At 32.7% G+C, this 24593-nt stretch overlaps 1 protein-coding gene across 1 annotated transcript; it reads right to left on the bottom strand.

Annotated features, from left to right (window-relative positions):
- Positions 1–9911: 9911 nt before the first annotated feature.
- LOC125056162 (centromere protein I-like) lies at positions 9912–24193 on the bottom strand. Its single transcript, XM_047659139.1, has 13 exons — positions 23890–24193; positions 23640–23792; positions 23396–23481; positions 23034–23141; positions 22628–22774; positions 22270–22329; positions 21776–21888; positions 16208–16368; positions 14790–14947; positions 13705–13851; positions 12516–12648; positions 11992–12166; positions 9912–10645 (listed from the first exon to the last, which is right to left on the bottom strand). Exons 1-13 carry the CDS (start codon positions 24056–24058, stop codon positions 10291–10293), a joined length of 1965 nt encoding a protein of 654 aa, XP_047515095.1. The 5' UTR covers positions 24059–24193; the 3' UTR covers positions 9912–10290.
- Positions 24194–24593: the final 400 nt, after the last annotated feature.

The raw sequence follows: 24593 nt of genomic DNA, 5'->3' as shown, positions 1-24593 counted from the left end.
ATTGAAATTTGCGTATACATAAATTATTCTTAGACTAATATTTCGGATTAGTATTAGGGGGTTTTGTAATAGATACCTATTTTCCTATGAAACTATATTTGTCCCGTAAATATTACTATTGGAACTTTACTTAAGGTACGGTAATCTTTGTGCATACCGACTTGAAATAATAATTTTTACACAAACAATTAAACCCCGGTCCTCCCGGTTATACCACGCTACTAAGGACATGGTGTCAACAATAAAAGGATTACCTATCTATGATTTTGACTGACATGGCATATATTTAAAGTTGTGTCCTGTCCATTGTCAGTACTTTATCAATAATACCGATATTTCAGATGTATTAAGACATGTGTTATATTCCGAAATTTATTCTATTTTAGTAAACATTTAAATCATAATATCATCGCTAGCCTTATTATACGCTCCTCAGCGCTAAAACAACAGGTTATGGGAACTGAAAATGGTATAAAGGGGAATAATTAAAAACCTTGTTAGACTCAAAGCAATAAGGACCGGCAAAGAACGTCGCACAAAATAAAAATATGCTTTAGACGTTCCTGGGTCCTGTATAAATGCAGGCACATTTGCAGGCGTCTGCCCCTTTATTGCCTGCCGTGCAAGACAAAAGAGGTAAAAGGGCGCTTGGGGAATATTAAAAAGAGTTTATCCTGTGTTATTTGTTAGTTCAATTTTAAGCTTAATGACCTGAGACTGTTAGAGAATATTCAAACGTTTCTGAGTTGAAGATATCTCTTATTCGTGGTATGGTGATGCAAAATGCAACATATAGCTTACTTTAAATAAATAAATATAACCTTGGCAGGCTCCTTGGAAACCTCGGCAGAACAAAAGTCGGCTACCCACGGACTTGGTCGACTGATGACACTGTCAAGGAGGTTGGCTTCCAGTGGATACCGACAGGCCAGTGAAGGGCGTACTAGAGGAATATGGAGTAGGCCAACGTCCAGAAATGGACCAAAAAGAGATGATGATAACCTTGACAATACTACGCGTTTGTTTATTAATAAGAATTATTAAAGGAAAATACGCTTTAGTTGTAACAAACGGGTATATATTTTTATATAATTTTAGTCCTTTTATAGCTATCAATTTTAAATGATTCTTTACATATAAAAATTAGATAAGCTTAGAAATTTATCATGCCCAATGTTTTGAATACTTCGCCGTAAGCTGTGTGCAGAGAGGGTTGTAGGGAGAAAATGCGCCCTCACAAAGTTCGACACCCTCGGAATAACTTAGTTATAAACACGATTATTTGCAAAGAATGTTTAGACTTCATATGGATATGAATTTGGTACGAACATACACGTTGTATTGAAATAAAGTAACGGGGGATCTTATTAAAAACACAAAAGGGTTTTAGGCGTACAATACACTTTATCATGTATACATTTATGTTATTGATAAAAGCTTGCCAACGTTTGGCACTCTGATACATTGGTAAAAGAACCACAATATACAATTTTTAATGTGACAAGCACTAATAGGCAAACATGACATACACGTAGTGATAATACAAATATTAAATACTAGCTGACCCATCGAACTTCGTACCGCCTAACAGTCAATGAATGTCGTGTTACTTTTTAGCTGACCTAATTAAGGCTTTGATGAACGTAAAACAATGATACAAAATAATATATTTATATAGATAGAAACAAAAAAAGTATTTTATTATGATGAATGATGATGAAAACATACATACAGAATGAGAATAAAAATAAAAAAAAATAAAGAAAAATCATAGACAATCATAGAATAATCATAGTCTCAGCAACCAGGCCATAAGCTCCAAAAAAAATATAGTTGTTACACTATTTGACAGGATTGGACAACAAATGTTTGACATGTAATAAACAAATCAGTATCTATTGAAATGATTAAGTATTCATTACACATATCGAGTTTTCATTGTTTTTATGATGTATTCTGCTATTCGGGACGGAAACAAATCCAACAAATCAAAAACCATGGCAATCGGTCCAGCCGTTCTCGAGTTATAAGTGTTGTAACAAACACGACTTTCTTTTATATATATAAGATTACGTATTCACATATTAAAGTGAACTAAACTGATTTCGTAATACTTGTTTCATGAATTATAGAGAGACTCATCTGGATAAGAGGTTTATTACGACGCTTAGTGAAATGGTTTTATTAATATAATTATTACTCTTCACTTTTATAGTAACAATTGTAACTTAATATAGAAAATCGAATAGTTAATGTAATACGAAAGACATGTAGTACTTTAAAGTAATCGAAAACAGGAATACTTATGTTCTTCGTGTACGTGTAGAATGGAAAATCGTATTCCCAGATGCTGTAATTATCGTATCGAATTATCAAAACTACGGAAATTATAACCCCACAGCCTTTAATGGATAGCTATTGCGACTTACGCTATTTAATTATAACCTTGAGATACTGATAACAGCAAAAACTTTTTTTTTAATCCAGCGGAATATAACAAAAACAAACTTCGCGACAATTCAATACTATTATTGAAACTATTGTCAAAACATCAAGTTTAAACTAGTAATGTAACAAATTCGCGTAATTATATTCGTTAAGCTATTTAAAGTGATATTAACATGACAATTAGTTCCTGAAACAACCCTTATAATGTGCAAGCTCTCGTAAAAAGTGGTTTAAATAACGTACTCGAAATGGATTCCAAACCTATATTTCGTAATGGCGTCACCCTGTCTGCTAAAATGGTGGAGCTCTCGGCATTGTACACACGTGAAAATGTATAATAAACCAACCTAACCAAAGAGCTATTAGATTCTTATTTAAATTATGTACAATAATTTCAATTATAGCGTAATTATTAGATTATTTCTGTAACTTAGATTTATTAATTAAAACCTCTTTCAAGACTTTCAGGACGCTTGAAAAAAGTAAATGTTTGTTAGCAATCGGTGAGTTACCTCAATAGTTAAACATAAGGTGAACATTTAAATCATTTTATATAACATAAAACCATTAATAAGCCGTTTACCCTATCCATCTAAGTCAACATTACTGAGCCCCGAGATGGGGTGGTTGTCATAGCGACGGACGGAGCGCGGACCCGAATTTTATCGATTGTTACAGACAGCGTCCTCCCACACTAACGCGATTCATTCGTGTTTGCAGATCTCAGGGTTTTAGAGTGCTTTGACATTCAGCGTCTGTTTTATTTGCGCCGTCTTGTAGGGATTTGGGCTAAACGTTTTATGCTTTTGACGCGACGCTGAATTATTCAAGGCGTAAATTTAGATCAACGGGGGCTACAAATTTAATTTATAAGTAAGGTAATGTTTACCTATCTATGATATTATATAATGTACCTACAAAGTATACGTCATCTTTCGTTGGTACATTTTGGTACGTTTCCTTATCAATGACAAAGGGAGCGAGTAGGTATTATAATGTACGTCATGAGGTATTAAATGGTAATGATATTTCTACTATCTACTGGATGTGACTACTAATTAACAAGTACATGGTAAAATAATATATGTGCGATTTCACACAAACTTAAAGAGTTAAAAATACAGTTTGTGATATATTAATTACAAGTTTGGACCTTTTTAAATGATCTTTAGTATCGAGTAAAACTTGAAAGTATTTTTTATACAACTATAATACCTACAATATTATAAATAATAGCGCTCTATGATGTCAGGAACACGCGTTAATTATTTGGTAATGTTCTTTCTTTCATTCCAAAAATATATCATACAAGAAACTCAATATATACGAAGTCATATAAACGTTGTCAAAAATGGTTCAATGTAATATTACCATATTTATGGCTAAACACAGATCCTAAATTAGCCCGAAAGAAAATATAATCCACCCTTAGAGGATAGAATCGAAAACAGAAACCTTGGAGCGATTTTTGAGGGATAAAAGGAATGGGATCACAAAGGGTTTGATAACAACTACTTCACCCCTCGAGAACCCCAATTGTTACCATTTACGCATATTTTACTAAGCCTAACCGGACCGTGGGATACGCTAAATGATACGAAAGTATTATTATTAAACTTATTTAAAAGAGGTATCTTTTTATATCTCATTTAACAATTTTAAAACTTTTTCTATACAAAAGTGATACCTCCCTTCTTCCCAATCATTTTTATTAAAGACAACTTTATTTAACTTCTTACACCACGGGCCTAGTGAGAAGATTGAAAAGGACAAAACAATTCGAATTAGTGAATTAGTTTAAGTGCTCGTTAGTCTTAAGGCCCTATCCCAGCAGGAATTGCTGTCAGTGTCTCGGGGTGGACTGCGGGGCGCAGTGGAGAGCTGGAGCACTGAGGCGCTCCGGTCCGTACCATCGGGGCCCGTGGCAAATTCTTTTGATGGGGCCCTATCAGTTAAAATCGTCACGTTGTACTCAGTTTAATTTTAATAAACTTCGAGGTTTTCAGCGTACCTACTCAATTACAACTATATGTCCCGCTAACGACTTCACATTCATCCATAGAACATAATGTCTCATGGGCCCGTGGCATTTTGCCAGCCCTGCCACCCTATTGTTACGCCACTGTGGACTCAGTTACCGCACTCAGACTCTCACTGGGTCAGTTGTGCGTAAAGTCCTGGCTAACTTAGCCAGCCTAGTTCCTTCTAGAAGCACAGAAGTCTCCTGGGCACTTCGCAGGCATTCCAGGACTACCTGGGTGACTGATTCCTCTTCGCTGAAACAGCCTCTGCACATGGGGCTGATCTCGTTAAGTAATAACTAATAGAGATTTTAATCAGGTTGCTATTGTCGACAACTTTACACCATTTCATTTCATACACCTCGGGATTCTGTTAAGTATGCTTATTATACAGGTGGCCAAAAAGTCGTGGATCAAACGCAACTAGGGGATAGATGAGGTTTGAGAGAGATTTGCATCAGCTGCAAAAGATTGTTCTACAGGGAGGTCCTTAAACTCAACTCCTGCAGAGTTATAATCTATTGTAGTGATATAACATACATATCACAAATAAAATATTGTTACTAAAAATAAAAATTTCCTGATCCTTTGTCTCAGTATTATACTTAAATTAAGGCTGCAGAACAGATTTAGATGAAACCAGTTTCCTCGCAATAAAGAAAATTTCGGCGAGAGTCCGATTAACACAATATCCTTGACGATGTCGTTCACAAAAAGGGGCATAAGGGGACAAACTCCCTGAAATATTTCTCATTGAAGCGTTGGGGGTGGCACCCCTGCGTTCGCTAGGGCTGTTGCGATTTTAGTAAGACACGCACGGTAGTATCTTTTATACTTCTCCGCGTATGTTAATAGAGTCGAAAGATCAAAAGTATTCTTTTCGTTCTTTTACTATAAAAGTATTGAATTTCATAAATCTACGAATGTGGGATTCATGCAGTTATAAGCGCCCTGATATCGTTTTTTAGCAAGTATACGAATACTTAATAATATTATTATAATTCGTTTAATTATATGAAAACAAGCTGTAATTAAATTCAATAGTAAAGACAAGACAGTCAAAACACTTATAAAAACATGCTCACACTTTATTAATTTCGTATCTAACAATGGCGATGCGAAAACAATATCATCAAATCTTCAAGAGTTTGTTTATGTATTCTGTAATACATATAATATATGATCCTCTGTTATCATAGTTTACGATTATGACGACAGCCCTGAAGGCGGCACTCTGGCAGAGGTGTCCATAATTTATGCCAGCGAGCGGACCACGAAAAATAAATGAGCATCAGAAAGAAACGGAAATTTAAGTAACGAAGGGAGATTGCGAGTGGACTTGGATATTTTTGAATTAAACTTAAGGATACAATACATAATGTTACTAAAATGCAGTCTGCAGCATCTTGTGATCGATGTTGATTTAGAAAACTGTACAAGACAAAATCAAATGCAATTTATTCTAAAATTTCTGTATGAATGAAAATATTATTTTATAAATCTAACAAATATCAAAATAGCAGTCCCTCGCTGACTGATTGTTATAAAGTAGTACTCGAAATTTAGTTATGTAAGGGTTAGGTTATTTGATTCCCGTACATCAAAAATTTATTGTGTTTTGATTTACAATAGTCGTAGTTATGTCGTAGCCTAACTAGCTTAATTAACCATTCCATAAACAGCCTAGTCATTCATCATTTGTTATAACATTTATTAAACTTGATTGTTGATTGAACGGCTAATTATTAAGCTAGTTGGCTGCGACAGTTTTTGAATCCCAAGACTCGTTTTTGAATCTCATCCTTAATAATTTAATATATTACTTTTAAAAACTATTATTTTCATTAAGTCGTTAATTATATAAGGCTACGTTATATAATTTTCCTTTATATTTTAGCTTGTATGGCTTTGTTATTTTATGTATAAATTAAAATTAATATTGGTTCTCAACGCCATCTCATAGAATTATAAGGTACTAAGACTAAGCGTTAAAGCTTTGCTACTTATCCAAGTAAAATTTACTATAAAACTGCTATTAAGTAAGAATCCACTGTATTATTAATTTTGCACTTAACCTTACCCTTTTGTAGTCTACGCAGAATAAATCATAAACTATCTAGAGTCTAGACAAAAATACTTATGTATTTTTTATATAACGCCATCTCGCGTTTTATTTGTCACCTTACAACTTACCTGTAACTTCCACAAGATGGCGGCTAAAACAACGTAGTATTTTATTTCACGTCTCATTGTCATAGCAAATTCAATTTATGTAACCTGCTTTTTTTTATATGTATGATTTTGTATAAGGTAACGAAGTGTAAATAAATAAAAATAAGAGCGCGTAGTATGCTAGCAAAATATATGATTAAAAGCTCGCGTCTCCCTTCGCCCGCTTTAGTGACAAACGCAATAATGATCTGACTGTCACTGTCTGTGTGTTATTTTATACATGCTAGCGAAAATTATAGGAACGAGTTTTTTGTCTATTATTTTTAACCATCGTTAGTATTTATTTTATTGACACCTAACCTTATTTGTTATTGACACCTAACAGCGGCGAATAAAATTATATAGGTATCACGCAAAATAAATCACATCGGTATTATTTTCAATAAATCATAAAGTAGCATCTGTTTTTATTATGAATTGAAATTTTATGAAATCTTTGTTTTTTTAATTTTATTATTACGAATTATATATTCTTACTAATATAATAAATGCAAAAGTGTTAAGTTCAATGAATTTTCGCCTCCATAATACTCTCCACGATTGAATAAAAACAAAATTAGACAAAAGTAAGAGGTGTCTTTGTTTTTTTGTAGCGAGGAATTTATATTGTATTGTTTTTAATTAGAGTCAACCATTGTAATTATAGTGAAGGATCAATGCATTTTTTTAATTCAAACATTACATATGTACTTATATAAAATCAAATCCACGATGAAAACGATATTCCTACTCGGACTGTGGACTCTGTATACTCTTTGATCATAATGAAGTGTAATTTTCCTTTTAATAACTAAGTATTTTATTTTGTTTATTTTACAACAGGCATTGATAAAAGAAAACACAGTAAATATTTAATTCATTCTTATATTAAAATGTAAAAGTAATCTAAAAATACAATTTGGAATTATCTAACAATTTTGAGGCTTAAAATGGCTCATAAACTCTTCTAAAAGAGTTTATGTGAACTGATTCACATAGATTAAAAACTTCGAGCCTACACCCGTGTTTCGGCCTCTGAAATTCTTTGCTTTTATTTTTTTACTGAACTCGCAGGCTTATTATAAAAAATATCAAATTGAATAAAATTATTTTAATACACGTTAGTTACATTAAACAATTAAAAGAAATTATTATTTCACACATTTACATAGTTAAAAATATTACTTTATTTAGTCACTATAGTCGTATTTTTAATTAGACGAAGCCAACTGACAGTAGCTAATGTCACTTTGTAAAATAATGTTGCCATATTTAAAGTAATAGTGATACGTTCAGTTCTTGTTCAATCAGATGAATGAACAATGAGTGTGAATAGTTAATCATTTCTAACTATAAAATAATATTATTTCTATTTTAAAATTGTATAAAAGTGCTCTGATAAAACGCGGCGTGGTGTCTAGTGCCATCGCCGATCATTAATTCAGGAGTTTTTTCAATCATTCACATTGTCACAACACTATTTTTATTTCATTAAAAACTGACAACACCGTAAACGTCAGTTGACTTCGTCTAGTTAATAACGACTATAGCATAACTTTCAAATGCAACTCCTATAGCCAGCTAAAACCACAACATAAGCTTCAAAACCTATTTGATTTGAGAATTATACATAAATAACAAATGCCGATCGGCCGCGATATTCAAAATAAGTTTGTTAAAATTTTATTGTAAAACCAGTCGCCGCTTTGGCTCCCATTACACACATATGAAACCATTTGTAAATAATAAATACAGTCGACTCTCGATAATTTGACACTCGTTAATTTGAATCTCTCGATAATTTGAAGGATTTTTTTTCGGGTCCCTTGAAAAATACTCGATAAATTGAATAAAATCAATGATAATTGGTCCCTTCGGTAATTTGAAGTTGAAAAAATATTATCTTGCTCGCCAACATGCGTTAATTTGAAATCCGGTCTTCCCTACTCTCTATAATTTGAAGCGTTTATCATGCATAACCTGTCGTTTGTTTACATACATGCACAGACTTGTCAATAATTGTTTACATAAATGAGCCACTCACTCAAAAAAAGATAACAGACTTCTTTTCGAAATAAAAATTTGTGAATAATTGTTAATACATAATAAGAATATAGAAATAATAAGTAACAAATTTTGATCAAATTCTTATTTCCTTCAGTCGCCCCTTCCCCTCGTGGTTATTCAAACACTTGTTATTTTGAACTCTTGATAATTTATCTCTGGTCCCTTGAGTTTCAAATTATCGAGAGTCGACTGTAGTATTATTCAGTGGACCCCGGGATTCTTTATATGCCGTCACTAGTAGATAATGCCTTGTATGAGGAAGTCCCACATATTGGTAGGCTTTCAGTTACGGGGTTCAGATTAAAATAAAATAAATCAGTGGCGCTAAAACCTTTTTATGTCTGGGCCTCAGATTTCTGTATCTGTTTCATGATTATTTGTAACTACTTAACCTACTAGCCTATTAGCAAGTAGGTGATCAGCCTCCTGTGCCTGACACACGCCGTCAAATTATTGGGTCAAAAGATGTTTTCCATCATCGTTCGAGCGATTGTTAAATGCGCACATAGGAAGAAAGTCTATTGGTGCACAGCCGGGGATCGAAACTACGACCTCAGGGATGAGCTCGAACGTGAAGCCAGAATTTGCTCCTATTAACACGATTTTTTAACAAGCCAAATTGACTGAAAAATGTAATGGATAAATGTAGGCTTTCTGGCTGACGCACTCTTCTTTCAATCAATCTAATTGGTATCATTGTTCAAGCACTTAATATACTACGCAGTTCTTATATATGTTTCATCCTTGTGTCTATGATTTACCTGAAGTACAAACGATTTAATGACAATTTTAAAACTAAAGGCGATCGTTGGGTACGCGAAATCTACGTACGTACATATTCGTATACGCAATGGCTTTCATGGGATTTCTTAACCAGGCTATGGTCCGATTTAAAATTTAAATATTTATGGAATTTGATTAACCAATGTGTGTTTTATATGAAAGTAAAAATACGACACCATAATATAAACGTATATGATTGTGTTAGCTAAGTATCGACTCTAAAATTCTCAAACGCATCTCTTCTTTAAGGTATAATTTTACAAAACGTTCTAGCACATTACTAGAGCCAATTCTTAACATTACGCTATTCACATCACTCACATAACTTTTAAAATAAGTAGTCTAAGTACGCTTTAAAATTACAATAAAAATCAATCATTGTATAGTTATTTTTACATAACTTCTGATTTTTGTAAAACATTTACAAACTATTTGGTCGACCCGTCACACCCTCAAAAGCAGTCTTAGGGAGCGTTCAAGTATTACGTAACGAAATTTTTGGAGATTATTGGACCCCCCCCCCCATGTAACTCGCCGTAACGTTTTTCAGTACACAAGTACAGTACTCTACCCAAGTATATTAAAACGTTTTTTGACCACCTAGTGACTCTTTAGTTACTATTATGTGGTGTAAGTCGAAAAAAATATTAACAATAGGTAACGCGTAATTTAATCCCCGCGCCGCATCGTAACGTTTTACAAAAGGACCCCCCTCCCAAAATACGTTACGTAATAATTGTAATACGCTCCTTTACACACACTAATTAGAAATTGTAATCATAATCTCTTTTAAATGTGTCAATCTCTCAAACACAGATTCATGTATGAATTCATCAGTAAATGTCGATCCAATTTTCATATATGTATATGGAGCGAAAGCCAAATGATTTCTGATACTCAGTGAGCTGTTAATATCGGGCATTGAATAGATGAGTTTATTCACGCCTATTGGTTTAAGATTACGAAAAACTAGTCCTTTATCGCGATTATTAATAAAGTCTTCGGAGAGACAGCTAACGAAATCAGAAAAGAATGGTATGAGGATGTTCATATAACTACTGTATAAATGGTCTTTGCCGTGGTTCGCTTTGTATGCGGGTAGAAGTTGTTTGTACCTGAAAAGAAAACAGATATTAACTTGATAATAATTGGTTGTTGAGGGTAACACAGTATACAGTAGATTAGAAAGCAACATTAACAATTTTTGAAGTCATACTTCTTTAGGCGCGTTATGAAAAATTGATGAGAGTGAAATTTTCTGATGCGCGCGCACCGTGACACAAAATTAACAGAATGAAGTTGCCCACGGATTACGGAAGATGCTAAGGCATTGGACATAATTTAAAAACAACATTCAAATAATAATAGAATTTATGTTACACTTAATGTAAGAGAATAATAATAAATATTTATTTATTTAATTTTTCACATGTAAACTGAACTTTATTGACTCCTTTTCCAGTCTTTGATTATTTAATTGTAATTATTTATTTGCATGCAATCAAAAACTATTTTTAATAATGCCAAAGAAGTATAACTTCTTATGCGCGTACATAAGTACACGCACCCTTTTTTTTTAATTACTCAATATAAACTGGACTTATAAAAATCGAAAAAGAAACACCGTTGATCACCGGCATAATATGTCAGGCAAAGAATTCCTACCAGTCTATAAGCAAAAATATAAAACAGATATATGCCATATGCCCATGGGGCATACAAAAAAATAAGTAAAAAAAATGACATGGAGTAAAGATCTAATATATAACATTCTCTTGTCACAATGAAATAAAAAAAAATATGTTTATTATGGAACATAATATACAGGATTCACTTATTCCACGTCATTAAATTTGAAGGCATCCCTACTCATCGGCAAAGAAGACAGAGGGTGTAGGCCGAGAGAAAAAGCCGGCGTAAAAAACTCTCGGTACTCTTTTAAAATAGCAAATTATCAAACAACACTTATTTAAAAACAAATATAGCAAATTAATTAGAAGAAGCCTGTCCAGCACTACTCCCAGGCCCTTTTATCAACTAAATAATCGTTCGTTCCTATACTTCTCCGAAACGGCTCGACCGATTCTTATGAAATTTTTTATGCATATTCAGTAAGTCTGAGAATCGGCTACCACTTTCAAACCCTTAAGTCATAAGGGGTGTCCATACCAAAAAAAATGTTTTATGATACATCATACAAAAATACCTACAACACTTAATTTTCACCCACCTACGATCAACCACTATTTTTAATTGTTAATTAAAATCTTATGACGTTAACTGTGAGGTTTATATATAGAAAAATTCACGGAAAACCTAAAAAGTTTTCTTTCAGAAAACCGAACACCAAAACCGCATAGCAAAATGTTCCATGTTTGTACTAAAAAGGTAGGCTAGGCATTAAGGAGAAACGAGGTTCGCGGGGGCAGCTAGTAATTACATATATTAAAAAATCACTTACATTTTTAATAAATCAGCGAGCATATCGATCATCAGAGCGCAATTGTTTAACAAAGGCATACTCAGTACGAGCATTCCGGGAACTGCGCCTACGCTCTCGCCACGCCCAATCTGCGTGCACGTATACGCACACGACACTAGCGCCTGAAGACCGCTTAGTACTAGGCGTATATTATCTACAAAAAAAAAATTATTAAACATTATATACAAACTAACATCACCCTCCAATAAAAAAGGATAAAAAAATTACACCTTTCATTCATCGATTAAAAAAAAAATCCATTGGTGCACAGCCGGGGATCGATCCTACGACCTCAGGTATGAGAGTCGCACGCTGGAGCCACTAGGCCAACGCTGCTGCATCGATTTTTAAGTTGATTAAAAATGGAAAATAAATTTATCCTAAGAACAGCCTTCCATGCGTTGAGTTAAAATTACGCGATATATATATGAAATAACGTTATGTCATGTACACAAATATATTTTTTTTAAGTCTAGCTAAAAATTCAAGTTTAAAAAACTCACCAGGATTGATTTGCAAGCATTTGTTACACATAACAGTGAGAGAATTTGCTACGATGTTCGTTCCCTCTCTAAACTTTTCATCTGTTGGTTTCTCGAAGACAAAATATTTCTTTGGTCGCGTACTTGTGTAAACCTAAAAAAATCAAGAAATCTTTAGTCCTTTAGATTGAAAGAAAATGGTTCAAAAGTTGAAGACGAATAATTTACATTAGAAAAAACTACAATAAAATTAATCCCAAACTGTAGCCGAATTCTTCAAACGTCTAATATTTATATGAAATTAAATTATTCATGGAAATTCTGTAGGAAAAAGTTGTTTAAAGAGGGCTCTATGGTAGTCTAGATACGCATCTAAAGAGAGAAAAATGATTAAATAAGTTTGTGCATATTTTTTTAATAAAAACCTTCAATATTCAGGGACATGAGCTTTATCTGATGTTAAATGCCCATAGACACTCTCAATGCCAGAAGGCTCGCTTGGTCGACCGTATTACTAAGTACGCTTTTTTCTTGAAAGACCATAGATCGAAGACTATGACAACCATTTGTAAACCATAGTTTTTTAAGTAAAGAAAAACTATTGTCACTTTGATACTTGGGGCAAATGTCATTTATTTGTATTTGTCAGAATGGAAGAAGCGAGCGATTAATAATTGCAAATATAAGGGCCTCATAGCCTAGCGGTCTTATTAAGTGGCAGCTAGGTAAGGGGTACCGGGTTCGATTCCCGGTTCGAGGGCAAGTTTTTATTTAATTTAAAATTTGTTCTCGGCCTTTGGGAGGGTTGTGCGGTACCGGGCGAGTGCCTAAACCGTACATGGAGGACATGGTCGAATTTCTAAGGCAAACAGCACGAATTATAAAAAAATCTATACTTGACGCTGGCTAACGCACAAACCGTGCCAGAGCCATAAAAAAAAATTGCAAATAGACAAAGCAAATTTACATAACCAAAAGAATAAAATAGAAAAATATTCACTGGTTCTAGTACGAAATTCGTCCTTTATCAATTCCATGACCACATGCCCCTTTTGGGTTACGACACTCTAAATACCAAAATCCGTATGGGGAAAACTGTATACTGTACTAAGAGAGGCGCTGGACAGAAACCAGTGATCATGACGCTCAGACATGAGGTACCGACTCAAGAGAGAGTATATACTCTATACTATAGAGTATATTTACTTACCAAATTCGTATACATTGCAGTCACAGTCTTGATTATAAGGCATTGGTGTATTGGTTGAGCTCGACAGCACATTTGTGTGACCACACTTAATATGTCCAAAACTAATTCTGGACTGTCAATACTTATCCATTCGAGGAGGGACATTATCTGAAATTACAATTCAGAATTTAGCTTCCTTCAAATTGCAGAGATTTTTATTATTCAGCCCCACCGATTTCACCCGAACACCTGATAATGGATAATAAAAGGTTTTTGTTTAACTCTTAGTCAATCAGAAATTACTTAGTTTTACCATGAACGTCGAGTTTACAGACTAAACCAATAACGTGAAAGTAAAAGTGAAATGCCATCAGATTTTAGTGTTCAAATCACTTATTTTATAAAAATCCAGTGGAATATTTAAAATAACTGTCGTTAATATATCAACATTCACATAACGTCAAATATCTGTCACCTAATGTGACAGATGACTACGATCAGTGGCGTAACAATAGGGTGGCAGGGCTGCCAAGATGGAGATATTATGTTCTATGGATGAATGTGAAGTCTCCAATACGCATTGGGCTAGCGTGGGGACTACAGACCATTCCCTCTCGCCTAAGAGAGGAGGCCGATGGCCATTAGTGGGACATATACAACGTGTAATTGAGTACGCTGATAATCTCGAAGTTTAATAACTAAATTCAGGTTCTTGCCTAGTTTGGAAACCAGTCTCCCAATACCTTTTCAATTCAATTGTTATCTTATTGTTTTTGGGAGAAAATAAAAATTATTCTTATTCTTATTCTTAATTAATTATGAATTAAACTGAGTACAACGTGACAATTTTTTCTGATAGGGCCCCATCAAAAGAATTTGCCACGGGCCCCAGATGGTATAGTTACGCCACTGACTATGATTGCTGAAAAGCACTCGATTAAAATAATTTTATATGTACCACTCCATCTAATTATTAAGTACTTGTTTATATGTGAAGATTTTTTATTGGTCCATTATATTTAGTAAATAATTTAGTTGTAAGTAAATCTATTTAATAAATGAAAATTCTGTGTCTTTGGAAACCAACGACAATAACAATCACTTACTTCAGCAAAGTAATCCTTTTCATTCCAAAAAGGCAAAAATTGCGCCAAAAACTTAGTGACAACAGGCAAGCCCTGCATAAGCGTCGTTTGGAAGATGGCCAACTGGGCAAGGAAATTCTCTTTCTCGGCAACACTATGTCCTGATGATGCAAGGAAGACTGGGAAGAAGAAAAGACACAAATTTTATTTGGATTTTTCCGCTGTACCCGTTAATACGAAATCATAATAAGCTTCCCGCTTAAAATGCGTTCTTGTCAGAGTCTCTATGATAACGTTTTAAACGGGTTTTTAGTCAGGTATAAATAAAATAAAATATGTTTATTATGGAACATAAGATACATGTATCACTTATTCCATGTCATTAAATTTGAATTTGTAGGCATCCCTACTCATCGGCAAAGAGAGAGGGTGTAGGCCGAGAGAAAAAGCCGGCGTAAAAAACTCTCGGTACTCTTTTAAAATAGCAAATCATCAAACAAAATTTTTTTTAAAACAAATATCGCAAATTAATTAGAGGTAGCCTGTCTAGCACTAGTCCCAGGCCCCTTTATCAACTAGATAATCGTTGACTTTATAGTAAGCCTTTTTACACAGCTTTTCTTTAATACATTTCTTAAATTTATTGAAAGGCAGAGATAAAAGAGCCTCTGGCATTTTATTAAAGAAAAGTATCCCTTTTCCCAAAAAAGAATTAGATAGTCTAGTACGGGGAAATTGCAGCCTGTTACAAAATTATAGTTCTGTTAGTAGATTTAAGTTAAAATAATTAAAACATTTGAAGAATAAGCACTCCAAAGTTACATATGTTAAACATTTTAGAATACTACGGTACTAAGAAAGTGTCAAGTGAAAATCTCTTCATCTTGCTCAATGTGCTATAATGATTCTATTCATATACATATTAAATAATATTTATCAGAAATTTCTAGTAAATGCGCTTAGGACATCTTAATTATACACTAAGTCAGAGACACCAATTATTAATAATACAGTTGCAATTTTGTATTTTGCTAGTGATGAAAGATATTTAAATAAACGTAAAAACGCGTGTTTCTATATCAAGTTACAGTCGTAATCGCTACGCACCTTCTTTTGACTCAAAAACATCATATTTCCGAGCTATTTCGACTTAGGGTTCTTCAAGAAAAGAGCGTACCTATTCTTAAAAGGCTGGCAACGCGCTTGCGAGCCTTCTGGCAGTGTGAGTGTCCATGGGCGCCGGTATCTATTAACGTCAGATGAGCCTCCTAAAAATATACGTCTAGGTACAACTAATTTATTAATTTCATAATAGACACCTGAATTCTTTCGTTCCTTCCTAACTGAAATATAAATTACTTAAAAAAAATGGATCTACCTTTAAGAAGACATTAAGTGCGATTTCTTATACTAAAAAAATTAATCAATAAAATACTTACAGTATGAAAGTACATGATGCAAATCGTGTATTAGAAATGTGAACTGATGTTGATCGGTCAGAGATAACAAAGTGTGGCCTGTCGCGTTGCTTAGCAACGCACGTAATCTAGCTGGTCGCGACAATTTATGGTTCAGACTGTACTGAAGTAATGCTTGTGGCCTGAAATAATTTTAAGCAATTGCATGATTGACAGATTGAATTTGTTATTAAATAAAATAACTTTTCGAAGTAATACTTCTTTAGGCGCGTTATGAAATATTGATGAGAGTGAAATTATACATTGCGCGCGCACCGTGACCAACGGCGGATCCAGGGGGAGGGTCATGGGGGTCATGACCCCCCCCTGAGCAGGACTTAGGTGGACCACTAATTGAACATAATGATTTTATATATAAATTTGTCGCCATACAGATTATATGTTACTACATACCTTCAATATTTAATTAATTTTTATATAATATAATAACTTTGTATGATGGCAAACGTTTGGGAATGAACGCATCGAAAATTTGAATTTTCCGCGCCATACTTGCGCGCGCTTGTCGCTATGAAACGTCTAGCTAGACCTTACCTCAATCGGAATCGGAACGACTAAACTTCAACATATCATAACATAGTCTTATTTTAAATTGTGACATCAATATGTATCCTAATAGGAAAATTGGATACACTACCCTGACAGCGAAGCGACAGCAGAAAGGTCTTTCTCTACGTTGCGCAGAATTAAATCGTGGCTAAGATCTTCATTGGTTGAAGATCGCCTAATCGGACTGGCACTTCTCCACGTTAATAAAAACGTACCCGTTGACGTAAATGACGTAATAACGCGTTTTGCGGAAAACACGTTAAAGAAAAATTGATTTAGTTATTAAAATATATGTATTTTGTTTGATGGAATCCCTTGTCGTACCATCTCTTCACTTTTGCGAAGTTTAGCGTAATACCCCTCGACATACCTCTAGCTGTTATGACAAATCATTCACCACGGTTATGTCATATAAATAAGCTGCCTCATTCCGTACGTGATAGTCAGGCCGAGCTGAGCTGTAAAGGCCCTAAAGGCCAACACCGAGATTCCACTTCAAAAAAAAAAAGTGATAGTGTTTCTCTGGATGTCTTCAAGAGAAGATGGTAATATGTACGTGTATATAGGTTGGTCCAACTAGTAACGTCAATATTTTTTTTTAGATTCTTCACACCTGGGGGTATACGAAAATACCCCATGTATGTTCCGCGATTTTTTGTCGTTTTCGAGTTATACATTTTTTTGGGTTTTTTCAATATTTTCTGCCAGCGAGGTTTCAAAAATTCATATCTTTCTTTGTTGTAGGTATTTTGCAGTTTTTTTCTGTTAAATGATTCCAGAAAAAAATCCCAGCTTCTTAAAATTAGTTAAAGCTACTCAAAAAAGGTTTTAAAGTTAGAAGCTTAGTTTTTTGCTGGATTTGCCCAAACATTCGACTTCAATTTAAAAATACAAAAAGAAGTTTCCATAGCTTCTGGCTAAGTTTAAAAACTCCACAGGGTTCTAAGCTACCAAAATCATAGAAAAAAAATGGTACTTAATTGGTCTTTTTTGTTGTAATCGGTGGATTTTTTTTGGTGGATAGGCTATAAATCATTGAAGCATTAAAAATGTTTTTTTTTCGACTTTTATTATTCTTATGGTTAATTAAACTTAATAATGTGGTTTTTTAATTAATTTTAATACCCGTAAAATAAATCTAGCTTTAATCGGCCTTTTAATGTGGATAGGCAAAAAATCATAGAAGCATACAAACTGTATTTTTTTTAACTTTTATTTTTCTTATTAGACCAGTGCAGATAGCCTTTAAAATAAATAAAAAGTGAAAAAAATTACAGTAGGATGAAACCCATTAGAAAAGGAGGGGAATATGATCAAAACGAAAGGAAAAATAAATTACGGTCGATCTGAGGTCGGGAAGGGGTGAGGGGGGTAGTTTTAAGGGTAAAAAACGGTTTATCTCGATTTCCGGCAAAACTAAAAGTCCTTTCGAAGAAAGTTAAATGGCAAAGTTGTAGGTAATAAAAAGATCTAAAACTTTTGTATTCACACATTTTTCACATAACCTCAAAATTTATGTGAAAAATTAAAAAAACCAAGTTTTTGGTTTTTAATTTTTATCTTTAACAAAAATAATTTTTTTTTAACGAAATTTGGTGAAAACTTACCTTTCTATGTCCCAAATACGCTGTAATTTATTTGATTAAAAATATTTATTTGTTCACCTTATTTTGAATTAATATCGAAAAAACACCCTAATTTTCAATCGAAAATTCTGACGTCAAAATTTCAGTTTTTTTCAAAAAGTTGGTGTGCTTTCAGTTCATTGAAATCTCTACTTTCCTATGGTAAAAAAAAATATATATATTACCATAGTAAATCTTCTCAGAAAACGCAAAAAATCGTATGCAGTAACGCACAGACCTGTCATCCCCTTCCTTACTTCTCTATGAAATACGAAAATTTTAGCCCATCTAAAGGCTAAATTTTTTTTTTAGGTCACTCAGGTATATATAAGTTATCTTAAAATAGTAATAAATAGGCATCTGATTATAATTTAAAGAAGATTCATAGAGAAGTAGGGAAGGGGATGACAGGTCTAGGCGTTACTGCATACGATTTTTTGCGTTTTCTGAGAAGATTTACTATGGTAATATATATATATTTTTTTACCATAGGAAAGTAGAGATTTCAATGAACTGAAAGCACACCAACTTTTTGAAAAAAAACTGAAATTTTGACGTCAGAATTTTCGATTGAAAATTAGGGTGTTTTTTCGATATTAATTCAAAATAAGGTGAACAAATAAATATTTTTAATCAAATAAATTACAGCGTATTTGGGACATAGAAAGGTAAGTTTTCACCAAATTTCGTTAAAAAAAAATTATTTTTGTTAAAGATAAAAATTAAAAACCAAAAACTTGTTTTTTTGAATTTTTACATAAATTTTTAGGTTATGTGAAAAATGTGTGAATACAAAAGTTTTAGATCTTTTTATTACCTACAACTTTGCCATTTAACTTTCTTCGATAGGACTTTTAGTTTTGCCGGAAATCGAGATAAACCGTTTTTTACCCTTAAAACTCCCCCCCTACCCCTTCCCGACCTCAGATCGACCGTAATTTATTTTTCCTTTCATTTTGATAATATTCCCCTCCTTTTCTAATGGGTTTTATCCTACTGTAATTTTTTTTGGTTTCAAAAATTATCGGCACTGGTCTATATGGCAAATGAAACTTTACGATCTATTTTTTATTAATTTTAATACCCGTAAAAAAAGTAGCTCGTGTAATTCTTACAATAATTTTGGTCTTACCATTCAAAATTCAAAATGTTATTCGAAATGATTATTGCTAGTTGTGAAATTACCTATTTTTTAAATAACAAATAAAAAACACAATTTACTGAAAAAATACTATTTCTAATATATAAAATTCTCGTGTCGCGGTGTTTCGACAATCGAACTTCGTTCGAACTTCTCCGAAACGGCTTGAACGATTCTCATGAAATTTTGTGTGCTTATTGGGTATATCTGATATTGGGTAATCGGAGAACATCTATTTTTCATCATTGTTGAAAAGGGTAGTCCACCCCTAAATTATTACTTTTCAATTTTTAGATAAAGATTTTTTTTTATTTTTTCATGATACAGCATTAAAAAATACATACAACCCCCAGTTTTCAATCCTCTACGATCAACCCCTATTTTTTATTATAAATGATATACATGGCAAAACGACGTTTTACTATTATAATAAATTTTCAGAACTCCTTCCTCCAACTTGAATACATAATGACAACGTTTGGGGATTTTTCAAAGAGCTGGTTTACCCGAAGGAAAGCTACTTTTTTTTAACGGGTATTAAAATTAATTAAAATCACATCATAAAGTTTAATTTACCATAAGAATAATAAAAGTTGAAAAAAAAAAACATTTTTAATGCTTCATTGATTTTTAGCCTATCCACCTTAAAGGCCGATTACAACAAAAAAATACCAATTAAGTACCATTTTTTCTATGATTTTGGTAGCTTAGAACCCTGCGGAGTTTCTAAACTTAGTCAGAAGCTATGGAAACTTCTTTTTGTATTTTTAAATTGAAGTCGAATGTTTGGACAAATCCAGCAAAAAACAAAACTTCTAACTTTAAAACTTATTTTGAGTAGCTTTAACTAATTTTAGGAAGCTGATATTTTTTTTATTTAAACAACATTTAAGACAATCATTTCATAGAAAAAAGATGCAAAATACCTACAACAAAAAAAGATAGGAATTTTTGAAACCTCCCTGGCAGAAAACAATTCAAAAAACACAAAAAATAATATAATATAAATATAATAACTCGAAAACTACAAAAAATCGCAGAATATACATGGGGTATTTTCGTATGCCCCCAGGGGGCATGTGAGGAATCTAAAAAAAAAATATTGACGTCACTAGTTGGACCAACCTGTGTACAATAAAGAATAAATATTTTTAAGTGCAATACTTACGTACATTAATAAAATACCTACTTTTTACTTGTATCTATTGTTATCAAAATTAAATTATAAGTTCTTTACTTGACCACGACTATGTGACCCCCCCCTGGCACCAAAGCTGGATCCGCCCTTGACCGTGACACAAAATTGCTATACTATTGCCCACGGAAGATGCTACGGCATTGGACATAATTTAAAAACAACATTCGAATAATAATAGAATTTATGTTACACTTAATGTAAGAGAATAATAATAAATATTTATTTATTTAATTTTTAAAATGTAAACTGACTATAATGACTGCTTTTCCAGTCTTTGATTATTTAATTGTAATTAATTATTTGCATGCAATGAAAAACTATTTTTAATAATGCCAAAGAAGTATAACTTCTTACGCGCGTACATAAGTACACGCACCCTTTTTTTTATTAAGAGAGCAGTGTTAGCCAAGTGGCTTGTGCGTGCGACTCTCAAACCTGACGTTGTTCGAATGACGGTTGCACCAATGCGCTTCTTATACCATGGAAAGAAAAGTATTGCACATATGTAATTAACTGGCTCATACGATGAAGAAAAACATTCTGAGCCATAAAAAACAACGGCATGTGTCGGACGCAGAAGCCTGATCACCCACTTGCCCCCTCCCCCCTTCTCTTGTCAGCAAAACTAGGCAAAGCTCTCAAAAATAATAGTACATAAACGTATTATATTTATGTAGGAATCCTCGAAAATGCATTTCGTTTTCAAGCATAGACAATGTGTGGGTAATATGTGTAAAAAAGTAAATAATTACTGTTGACGTAAAAACCAAATAAGAAAATCAAAGACTCAAACCCCCCTCCCCCCTATAGTACTTACGTAATACTTGAAAGGCACCTTAGAAATAAAAAAAGATCACAAAACGGACACAAAAATAACATAAAAGACCATATCCAAGGGTTATAGAGCCACCAATTTTATATTTTTGTAATTTTCGTAAGGATGATTTTTCTTATAAAGATTAGTAAAGTAGGAACTTTAAAAAAATCTCCTAACATTAGTGTAGATGTGTACTTACTCAGAAAAATCCAAATAAGTTTTCTGTGGTATATTTCGATTGTATTGTGTCGACCCCATTTGCACAAACTCCAAACTAGGTACCAGAGGACCATGTTTTTTGTTTGTCTTTCCCTAAAAAGTTATTATAGCATTTTAGTTCACAAAGTGAAAAAGTATCTTAACATTACCATTTTATAAGTAAGATACAAGATTATATTTTACATAATTTTCTTTGTGTATCTAATATATAAAATTCTCGTGTCGCGGTGTTTGTAGTTAAACTCCTCCGAAACGGCTTGACCGATTCTTATTAAATTTTGTGTGCATATTGGGTATGTCTGAGAATCGGACAACATCTATTTTTCATCCTCCTAAATGTTAAGGGTAGTCCACCCCTAAATTATTATTCTTTTTAAATATATTATTATTTTATTTTTTATTATAAATGATATACATGGCAAAACGACGTTTGCCAGGTCAGGTCAGCTAGTAGTTATATATTTATAAACTCACCATTCCCAGATCACCCCATACCAGCTTTAGTTTCACCTGGCTGTTGTTATTTTGTCTAATCTGTAATAAATATGACTGACTGAATTTTTTTATTATTTAATAAAAAACAAATTGTTCGTACTCAACAGACATTTCATCATCATCAAGCCGCAACAGCTCCTCAAGCTTTGGCAAGAACCTCCACTTTGTTATATTAGTTCTTTTCGCCGTCCATTTTTTGACATTTGACAAATTAAAAACACTGCACTAGACAAATTTAGATATTGTCTGTATTTATGTGTTTAAGTAAAAACTTTTTTTCTATTGTCTATAAAGAAATGAATAGTAAATAATTTTTTTAATTAAATATTTAACATACCTGACACATCTTGAATCTTTCAACAAGTTGAACATTAAGTTTTTTAAATGCTGTATGAACAGAAAATGAAGGCATTTGTTCTGGAACACATTCTGGCTTGTATGTTTTAAACAAACCAAGGAGAACTTGCAGCTGTCTAACTAAACTCTGAAGAAAAAATGATTTATTTGTTGATATAACAATACCAGCTTGCCATTATATATTATAAAAATATTATATTATGTATTATATTATTTTATGTATTATAAAAAATATATTTTTGTACTTTTACTTGTCTTCAAGAATTGCCTAATTTTTTTACATTTATATTGATAACATAGGCATAGAAGGAACATATTTTAAGTAACAATTATTTTAATCAAAAAACAATGCAGGTACATTAATATTTAATGAAATGTCCACTTACTTTCTTGCCTTCTCTTTTTTTAACCTCTTTAAGAATTTCCAATACATTTTTTCTAGTCACATCAAAAGGTTTAGTCAAAACATATATCAGTTTTATTACATGAGATGTCTGAAAAGAATATTTAATATTTAACAAGTATTTTAAAACCTCTAGTCACCATTGGTTTCTAAAAAAGGTATAATCATTCTTATGTTTCTTGACCTAGGCTAAGCTTGACCACTAAGCCAAACTATCTTTGTGGCGAAGAGGTCAAGCTCTTGGTTTAACCAACTTCAACTAAGGTAATTTTAACATCACTTAAACATAGGAAAAATTAGGATTATAGTAGTATATTATATAATATAAATAGAAAAAAATCTTACCAATTTCTCAGAGAATAAAAAACTATAAAATATCACATAACCCATGTCAAGTGCAGTGCTATTAATTGAGTCAGCATCCATAGCAACTAAAACAAAACAAATAATTATGTTCCCTATAAATGAGAGAATGCTGAAATCTTCCCCTAATTCATAAAACTATATCTCTCACAAAAAGGTAAAGGCACAGATATTTCTATAGTTATAATGATTTAGATTGTACTTAGTTACTAGTGCATTTACATACCTGTTAACCAGTCCAAAACAAAACAAATTCTGGGATGAAATGTTGGATTCCTATTATTCGCTAGCAACCATCTTAAAGCATATTCTACAGAGTTCTGTCCTACTTTTTCCTGTGGAATAATACAGCAACCAAGGTTCATCCATTTTCTTATTGCTGCAATATAGAAGGATTGTTTCATTTATCAGAAAAAAATCAACAGTTTCTGATTATTGCAATACATTGGGTATTGCTATATTTAAATATAACATACGTATATTTAAGTTCAGCCAAAGCTTAAATAGAATATGAAAATTGGCATCGTCCAACCCAGTGTTTTGGGCAACATAGGCGAGTTCTTCTAATTTACACTCAAATAACTCTTTGTCAAAACCTTTCTTCAATGATTTAATATAGTCAATTATTTCCTCTACATCGGTCATATTGTAAAGCTAAATAAAAACAATTTAGATATTCACTGACTTCTCAAAACATATTCTAAATTCTGAAAGCTTTGAAAACCAAAACAAAATTCAAATATAACCGTTTGCCGTTGGTCGTTAGCTTTTTGGATGCACATTTGACGCAAACTAGTGACTTTGAAATTGACATTTAAATTTTTTTTTTTTTTTGGAGTTTATGGCCTGGTATCTAGACCTTTAGGCCAACATTGACATTTAAATTACGTCTTTGTACCACAGCTTGCAGTTATATTATTATTACTAGTTAACATATAGGTAATCTGCATAGAATACAATTCTGAGTTGATGTAAAATAAGAAAATTGTACAGTAGTACCTTTGCTATGCATTATTTTTTGTCTCATTTCTGTAAACATTTTATTTCTAGGTTTCGATAAACAACTGTTGATAAGTTATATTTATCCCTTCAATTATTTGTCTACGGCCTGATACAATATTGTTGAAATATTTAGCTGAGCAGTATTTAATTCTTAATTAAATGACATAAATTAGTTTAT

Source organism: Pieris napi, chromosome 14 (assembly GCF_905475465.1).
Source record: "Pieris napi chromosome 14, ilPieNapi1.2, whole genome shotgun sequence".
Lineage (NCBI taxonomy): Eukaryota > Metazoa > Arthropoda > Insecta > Lepidoptera > Pieridae > Pieris > Pieris napi.
Note: the sequence above shows the minus strand (reverse complement) of the source record. Positions and strands in the feature narration are given on the sequence as shown.

What these genes read in the sequence shown, in the direction of transcription:
- LOC125056162 (XM_047659139.1), bottom strand. Translation starts at nt 24,058, where the DNA reads ATGACCGATGTAGAGGAAATAATTGACTATATTAAATCATTGAAGAAA. An exon ending in TTTTATTCTCTGAGAAATTG is followed by an intron (nt 23,142 to 23,395) that starts GTAAGATTTTTT and finishes TATTCTTTTCAG; the next exon opens with ACATCTCATGTAATAAAACT. An exon ending in AAAAAAGAGAAGGCAAGAAA is followed by an intron (nt 22,775 to 23,033) that starts GTAAGTGGACAT and finishes TTTTTTCTTCAG; the next exon opens with AGTTTAGTTAGACAGCTGCA.